Source organism: Gaeumannomyces tritici (assembly GCF_000145635.1).
Source record: "Gaeumannomyces tritici R3-111a-1 unplaced genomic scaffold supercont2.142, whole genome shotgun sequence".
Taxonomy (NCBI): Eukaryota; Fungi; Ascomycota; class Sordariomycetes; order Magnaporthales; family Magnaporthaceae; genus Gaeumannomyces; species Gaeumannomyces tritici.
The window spans coordinates 1-7,889 of NW_008804686.1; the positions used below are offsets into that span (position 1 = coordinate 1).

Here is a 7,889-nt window from a genome sequence, read left to right on the forward strand (position 1 = left end):
GCCGCCGATGGGCTTTTGGCTCTCGGGCAGGGCCAGGCCCGGCGGGGCGAGGGTGGGGTCGAAGGTGCCGGCCGCGCCGGGAGCGACGGGCGCCGCGGGCGTGGCCGGGGCGGCGGGGGCGGTGGCAGGGGCGTTCGCGGGCTTCTTGGGCTTGCTGCCGCCAGCGGCAAGGGTCTTGCCACCGCCAGATGCTGGGGTCTGGCTACCACCGGCGCCGCCGCCAGCGGCAGCAAGGCTCGGGGCGACCCCCTTGATGAAACCGCTCTTGATGGCCTCGGTAGCCTCCCAGACCATGACGCCGGCGAACTCGGGGAAGGTTGCAGAGTACTCGATGATGGGCTTCATCTGCGCGGGGCTGACGGCGCCGCCGCCGACCTTCTCGATCGCGGGGGCGCCGACGAGGAGGTGGGTCTGCTGGCCCTCGGTCTTGGCCCACTTTGCCCACTGCTCGAAGTTGTAGGTGCTGCCGGCGTCTTTCTTGCCGCCTTGCCCCTTGAAAGCCACGAGGCCGCAGCCGGGGTTGTTGTAGAACTGGATCGCGACCAGGTCGAACTTGACGCCGCCCGAAAAGACCGGACCGAGAGTCGCGTCAGGGAAGGGGCACTGCGGGGCTGCGCCCAGGATGAGTTTTGCGCCATCAGCGAGCTTGCGAAGCTGCTGCGCGAACGGTAGGAGACCCTTGGTCTCATGCTCGAAATCAAAATCGAAGCCGTCCATAACGACGCTTCCGAAGGGACGCTGTGCCTCTGGGACCTTTCCGGCGGGGCCAAAGAGGTCGAAGACATTGGTGGCGGTCTTTTTGGCCTCCTCGGCGCTGCCCCAGCCATTACCTTTGTATTCGCCGCCGGCCAGGGAAAGCAGCATCGTCTTCTGTTTCCCCTGGCAGTACTTGATGTCCTTCTCGATTGAGGGGCACTTGATCATGCCACCGGACATTTTGGTACATCCGGCCTCGTTCGAGGCAAGGTTGAGCTTGAGAGGGTTGAAGTCAGTGAGGAAAGAAACAGCGATAACGCTGACAGCTGGATCATCGCAGAGCAATTTCAGATCTTGTGGCTGGCCACCACCGTTAGAATTCTGACCCCAGTAAACCATCAGGTTGTTCTTGGCCCCTGGGTTCCAGCCAGCCTGCACGCCCGAAATGAGCGCAGGCAGGGCTAACAAGCAGGACAATGCGGGAGAGGCCCGGCAAAGCATTGCTGGATCGGAAGGTGGTGTTTGGAGGAAGGGAGGGGTAGTCGGGAAGAGGTTAGTCGATGGACCAAAGAGTAGAAGAAGAAGAGGCAAGGCTACGGAAGCCAAGAGAAAGGGCGGTTGCTGAGAAGAGGTGGAGGGTTGAGTTATGGTCGAAGGCGAGGCTAATGATGAGAGATGGATCAAGGGTTTGGAGTTGGTCTTCCAAGGAGTGTGATATATACCAGCTGAGAGAGATACGGCTGGTCCAGGAAAAAAACAGCTCAGGGTCCATTGCCAGGGTGGACGGCAGACAAACACGTAGAATCGGCGATAGTGAACAACGCCGCGCTCGTGGCCGCACGGCAACAAACCCCAGCCCCAAGATGTCTTGACATGGAGAGTAATCGGGCCTGCAAATGTCAGCCATTCGCTAGTGCGCAAATGGCTTGGTACAATAGGTATCCAATTGACATAGCACAAGCGCAGGCGGGCCCTGCGAGAGTAAGCGGTGGGCAAGCCGCAGCACCCATCCACCCGCCAGAGCGCCATGGGCTGTGAGATAAGCCTCGACATGCCCCTTTCGGCTCTGGATTGGCGCCAATACCGCAGCACAACAGTTCCGATCAGGCCAAGAGAGAGTAAGCAGGCGAGCGCGAGATAGGCTCGCCGTCAGGGCACAAGCGCTGTGGCGCACGGCATGGAGTCATGATTGATGATTCGAGGCACTCGAATCGCTAGCCCCTGAGCCGGTGGGTGGCACCAAGGGCGCAGAACGTTGGATGGATCTCAATCATGGCCGAGTCGTTGCCGTAATTCGAACACGCATCGAATTTGACAGGATACCGTGCCGCTCCATGTCGATTAGTTGCGCTTGTTGGGCAGTCAAGCATTTGGCAGCCGATTGGGTTCTGCAATGGACGCAAATCCAATGCTGTGCCACTGGCAACCTAGCCCGGGCGTTCAAGGCCAAGTGGGAAGGCGGAGGCGGGGTGAGCCTATCAAGCGCTAAACCCAATTTGGGATTGGCGCATTGAATCTGAGTCTCGTAACAGGCCCACAGCCCAATTGCATCATTGCGCACGCGCGAGCTCCCCACCAAGGCATCAACGCACGCGACGGAACAGCATCGAGAGTCGCCTCCGAGCTTCAAAGTCTGCTGCCGCCTCGACAACTCTACGACAAGCCCTACCGACGCAACTGGGCCACTCCACCATCAACTTTCGCCGCTCGGCCCTGTAGGATCCAAGAAGGGCCTCTTGACCCCCAAATTGCCCCCTCGAGGGGTTCGCGCCCCGTCCGAAATCCCGCAACCTCGATCCCCACGCCCAAGATGACCAGCAGCCGTCCGCGACGCACCCGAAGATGATCACAAGGAATTTGAGGAGCACGGCGCTGCTCTCCAGCTGTCCGAGAGCTGTTCCCAAATTCGTTCATAGGTCGCCGCGATGGATTCCGCAGAGGCCAGGCGGCTCAGTCCGCGCCCTGATGACATCCATGCCCCGGCCGAAGGCGCCGACCTCGCCCTCCGTCAGGGATGCCGCCCGCCCGGCCTCCATCTCCAAGACCGCGATCCCAACCGCGGCAACTAGCGCCTCGACAGCCTCCAAAGATCCTCTAGCCACTCCCGACAAGACGAACCAGGAGCAACGCAAGGCCGACTGGGCCATCATCAAGGAGATGTCACATTACCTGTGGCCCAAGGACAGCTTGGGCACCAAGCTGCGTGTTGGGCTGGCTGTGTCACTTCTCATCAGCGCAAAGGTGCTCAACGTCCAGGTGCCTTTCTACTTCAAGAGCATTGTCGACGCCATGAACATCGACCCGTCTCTTATGGCTGGCGCTGGCGGTACCGCGGCCACGGTGGCCGGCACCATGATTCTGGCCTACGGCGCCACCCGTGTGGGCGCAACTATTTTCCAGGAGCTCCGCAATGCTGTCTTTGCCTCGGTTGCCCAGAAGGCCATCCGCCGCGTAGCCACAAACGTTTTTGACCACCTGCTCCGCCTCGATCTGTCTTTCCACCTGTCCAAGCAGACGGGCGGCCTGACCCGCGCCATCGACCGCGGTACCAAGGGCATCAGCTTCCTGCTCACCAGCATGGTTTTCCATGTCATCCCCACCGCCCTCGAAATAAGCATGGTCTGTGGCATCCTGACCTGGCAGTACGGTGCCAAGTTTGCTGCCATAACCGCTGTCACCATGTCCGCCTATACCGCTTTCACCATCTGGACCACGGCATGGCGGACCAAGTTCCGCCGCCAGGCCAACGCCGCCGACAGCCGTGCCTCGACCGTCGCCGTCGACTCGCTCATCAACTTCGAGGCCGTCAAGTATTTCAACAACGAAAAGTACGAGGTTGGCCGCTATAATGACGCTCTCAGGCAGTACGAGAAGAGTTCCATCAAGGTCGCTACCTCGCTCGCTTTTCTCAACAGCGGCCAGAATGTGATATTCTCAACCGCACTTACCGCCATGATGTATCTAGGTGCGAACGGCATTGCTCAGGGCAGTCTGACCGTTGGCGACCTCGTCATGATCAACCAGCTCGTCTTCCAGCTGTCGGTGCCGCTCAATTTCCTCGGCTCCGTCTATCGCGAGCTGCGACAGTCCCTTCTGGACATGGAAACGCTCTTTAACCTGCAAAAAGTCAGCGTCTCCATCGCCGAACAGCCCGGCGCCAAACCTCTGGCCCTGACCAAGGGCGGCGAGATCCGGTTCGAGAAGGTGTCGTTTGGCTACCACCCAGACCGGCCTATCCTGCGCGACCTGAGCCTCACCATCCCTGCGGGCAAGAAGGTTGCCGTCGTTGGGCCCAGCGGATGTGGCAAGTCGACGCTTCTCCGCCTGCTATTCCGCTCTTACGATGCCCAGTCGGGCCGCATCCTGATAGACGACCAGGACGTGCGCTCCGTCACGCTCGATTCGCTGCGCCGCAGCATAGGAGTCGTGCCGCAGGATACCCCTCTATTCAACGACACTGTCGAGCACAACATCCGCTACGGCGACTTGTCGGCGCCCCGCGAGCGCGTCATTGCGGCGGCGCAGCGGGCCCGTATACACGACATCGTCGAGTCGTGGCCCGAAGGATACGCAACCAAGGTCGGCGAGCGCGGCCTGATGATCTCGGGAGGCGAGAAGCAGCGCCTGGCCGTGTCGCGGCTCCTTCTCAAGGACCCGCCGCTTCTCTTTTTCGACGAGGCGACGAGCGCGCTCGACACGCACACGGAGCAGGCGCTGATGCAGAACATCAACTCGATCCTGCGCGAGAAGGCGCGCACGAGCGTCTTTGTGGCGCACCGCCTGCGCACCATCTACGACTCGGACCTCATCATCGTCCTGCGCCAGGGCAGCGTCGCCGAGATGGGCACGCACAAGGAGCTCATCGACCGCGGCGGCCTCTACTCGGAGCTCTGGAGTGGTGAGTACAGTTACTTTAGCGTTTTCTATCTATCAACGCCCTTCCCTCCATTAGTCTGAGACCATGTGCGTTGCTGACCCCGCATTTTTACACTGCAGCCCAGGAGACGTTGTTCAATGCCGACGGGTCGGAGAAGGTCGACAATGTCGAGACTAGCGAGACTAGCGGGAGATGAATATCCTCCAGGCCGTAAACTCAAATCCTTCTCTTGTCGTTACCCCAACCCCTACTACAAATTTGCTCTACCTGAAATTCAGTCGGCTATATCCTCTACGTTTAGATATGTCTATATACCATTGCACGTGGAATTTCGAGCTGCGGCGGAGTTTCGCGGCCAATTTTAAGACTAGCGGCCTTGTTTTGGATATCAAGCGTTGGAAGTATCGACGGACCTCATTTTGACTGTCTCCACCACTCCTCGAACCACCCTCATCTTCAATAGAAATACCAATTCGACCAGAAGCAGATGACGAACATCTAGTTCCTTTTCTGTTTCCGATTTCTTATTTTCGAAGCCCAGCAGCTCCCATCCATCACACGCGGCCTCGCAGGTATCGGCCCTCGTCAAAGCCCTCATCCTCAGTGCCCTGGCGCCATAGCCAGATCTCGCCCAGCGCGCGCGGGTACTTGCGGGGCGGAACCAGTGAGAGCGGGTTCGTCCAGGCGGCGACCGCGGGGCCGCCGTCGGGCACGCCGAGCACGGCGCTGGGGTCGACGCCGATGGCCGCCATCCTGGCCGCGGCGGGCGAGTCGGCCCCCTCGGACTCGGCGCGCGCCAGGGCTGCCAGGCCCGCAAACTTTGACGCACGCGCGCAGTCGCCGTGCGCCTGGCACACCTGCGCGGCCACGTAGCAGGCGTGCGCCTCGAGCCCCATGACGGCGCCGCGGTACTCGACGTGGACCAGGCTCCACAGCGCCCGGCAGTCGAGCAGCACGGCGTTGGGGTCCAACGCGACGCGGCCGGCGTCCGAGATGTCCCCCATCAGCCGGTCGATGCAGAGGCGTCGGGCGTCCGACAGTGATATCTCGGCGGGCGGCTGCATGCAGGTCGGGCAGTCGCACCAGAAGCCAAAGTGCGCGTGCAGGTAGGCGCGCCGGCTCTTGTGCGCCGCGCTGTGGTACTGCAGCGTGAGCTCCTCGCCGCGCCTGACGTTGCGGACGACGTGAACGGTCTGCCGGCGTAGCGTATCGTTCCAGGCGGTGAAGCAGTTGGGCAGGCAGCTGTGGTTGAGGCGGCACACGGTGGGGAAAACGGCGCCCCCGTCGCCGTGCGGGATCGAGTTGGTATCAAAGGTCCCAGCGAGCGGGTACGGGCCGCCGAGATTTTTGTTGTGGAGGGAGAGGAACTCGCGCTGGCGGCGGGACGACATCTGCCTCAGCTTGACGGCGATCAGGTCGTTCAGCGCGGCTGGGTCGGGGTGGCAGTCGGAAACGAGGAGGGGCTCCTCGCAGATGATCCTTACGCCTTTTCGAATTCCGGCGACGGCAACCACGCCCATGCCCCGGCCGGGGATCTCGCAAACCTCGATGGGGGACGCGAGGGTGCTCCCATGGTTCTGTGCAATTTTCGATGTGGATTTGAGACGATCCATTGTATCAACGACAGGGCGGTTGGATGGCTGTCACTGTTGGATTGGGGGAGAGGAAATCGAGTCAAAGTTGCTGGTGTTTTGGAAAAAAGTCGGGTGGCGGCAGATGCAAACAAGCGTGACGACCAGCTGATGATAGCAGCTGCCTGTTTTAAAGCGCACCTTCCCTTCAAATTCCGTTGACACCCCAGGAATAGGAATCGGGATGTGGAAAGAGAAGGACAGGAATAACGACAGAATAACAACAGGAATAACACAAGAACAGTAAAGGTTATGGCAAAACAATCCTAATCTTTGGACTTGTAAAGCTGCCATTCTTTTGCGGTGGGGGTGCCTATCTAGTTCCAAGTTCCATTGGGAGACATCGTGTGTAGCATGAACGGTTTGGGATATAAGTGGAGGGAAAATACGGACGCAGATTTCCAACGCTTAACTCAAAGGCCCCGTGGGGGGAACCGAGAGGAATTTTTGATGCTGCCAGCCCAAAAAAATACAAACGCCACCGTGTGCTTCAAGACCCATCCGAAATACGAACATAAAACACGGGAGAAAACATGAAGAGAGAAGCAAGCGGCAGCAAGGCAAGCAGAAGGAAAAAGAAACAGAATTGGTATAAAAAGAACAATGAGAATAATAAGAACTCCGTATGCGTATGCTCCAAATCGCTGTGTAAATGCTTGGTCCAACGTTTTAGCAAACCGGAACGCCTAACCTCTAACCCGGGTCTGGATCAGAAACAGACCATGTGATGATGGTATGTTAATACATGCCCTGCTTCAAAGGCCTGAAAGGGATACAAATGTGCTGTAGGGGAAGGATGTGAAGTTTGTGATTGTAAATGTTGTGTCGCTTCAGTCAGCAGTCTTTTAAGGGAGGGTGTGCTGGGGGTAGCTCTGGTCCGGCTTGACGGTCTGCATGCCGGCGAGCTGGGCGTCGGTGTAGGCAGGCCACACGATGAGCTTCTGCGCCTTGTCGATGACGGAAAGGGTGGTGAATCCGTGGCCGGGCCCGAACTGCCCGCTCCAGCCGGAGCTGACCGTGTACTTGCCGCACTGCTTGGGCGACGACTCGAGGACGCGCGCCTTGGACCCGCCCGCCTGGACGAAGCTGCAGGGCGTCGGAGGGGTGCCGTCGTTGCGGTCAACGCCGAAGGAGACCTGGCAGGACGAGTCGGAGCCGTCGCAGACGCGCTTAAACTGGAGGATCGTCCACTGACCGGGGCCGCCCGCGCCGCCCGCACCGGGAGCAGTCTCGCCGCCGGAAACGCCGGGGGATGGCGCCCCAGCGCCGCCAGGCCCTCCCGGTCCGCCTGGGCCACCAGCGCCACCAGCGCCACCCGGTCCCATGGCGCCAGATCCGCCGGATCCGCCAGCACCGCCGGGACCTCCAGGACCACCAGCGCCCCCGGGGCCGCCAGCGGAGCCAGGGCCGAGTTCTTCTGGCGCACCAGACCCGCCAGCGCCACCGGGGCCGCCTGGGCCACCTGGACCACCTGGACCACCGGGAGACCCAGCAGAAGGAGACCCATTAGGCGAGTCGGAACCTCCAGGACCTCCCGGGCCACCAGGACCTCCGGCACCTCCAGGCGAACCGGGAGAGGGGGCCGCATCTACACTGCCTGGCCCTCCCGGACCGCCTGGACCGCCTGGACCCCCTGGACCACCGGGACCACCAGGCGAGCCAGGAGCCGGGCCGCGTCTGCTCCA

At 60.8% G+C, this 7,889-nt stretch overlaps 4 protein-coding genes across 4 annotated transcripts; 1 reads left to right on the forward strand and 3 right to left on the reverse strand.

The window, feature by feature from the left end:
• Positions 1–202: 202 nt before the first annotated feature.
• GGTG_14113 (hypothetical protein) lies at positions 203–1,197 on the reverse strand (the record flags this gene model as incomplete). The annotated part of the gene is made up of 2 exons (XM_009232041.1): positions 203–235; positions 298–1,197. The coding sequence occupies 2 exons, from the start codon at positions 1,195–1,197 to the stop codon at positions 203–205; spliced, it is 933 nt and encodes a 310-aa protein (XP_009230305.1).
• Positions 1,198–2,270: 1,073 nt separating this feature from the next.
• GGTG_14114 (iron-sulfur clusters transporter ATM1) lies at positions 2,271–5,277 on the forward strand. The gene is made up of 2 exons (XM_009232042.1): positions 2,271–4,594; positions 4,693–5,277. Exons 1-2 carry the CDS (start codon positions 2,539–2,541, stop codon positions 4,767–4,769), a joined length of 2,133 nt encoding a protein of 710 aa, XP_009230306.1. The 5' UTR covers positions 2,271–2,538; the 3' UTR covers positions 4,770–5,277.
• GGTG_14115 (hypothetical protein) lies at positions 5,128–6,186 on the reverse strand (the record flags this gene model as incomplete). Its single annotated transcript, XM_009232043.1, has 1 exon — positions 5,128–6,186. The coding sequence occupies one exon, from the start codon at positions 6,184–6,186 to the stop codon at positions 5,128–5,130; it is 1,059 nt and encodes a 352-aa protein (XP_009230307.1).
• A 239-nt stretch (positions 6,187–6,425) lies between these two features.
• GGTG_14116 (hypothetical protein) lies at positions 6,426–7,792 on the reverse strand (the record flags this gene model as incomplete). Its single annotated transcript, XM_009232044.1, has 2 exons — positions 6,426–7,340; positions 7,400–7,792. 2 exons carry the CDS (start codon positions 7,790–7,792, stop codon positions 7,050–7,052), a joined length of 684 nt encoding a protein of 227 aa, XP_009230308.1. The 3' UTR covers positions 6,426–7,049.
• Between the last annotated feature and the right edge of the window lie 97 nt (positions 7,793–7,889).

What these genes read in the sequence shown, in the direction of transcription:
- GGTG_14114 (XM_009232042.1), top strand. Translation starts at nt 2,539, where the DNA reads ATGATCACAAGGAATTTGAGGAGCACGGCGCTGCTCTCCAGCTGTCCG. An exon ending in CTACTCGGAGCTCTGGAGTG is followed by an intron (nt 4,595 to 4,692) that starts GTGAGTACAGTT and finishes TTTACACTGCAG; the next exon opens with CCCAGGAGACGTTGTTCAAT.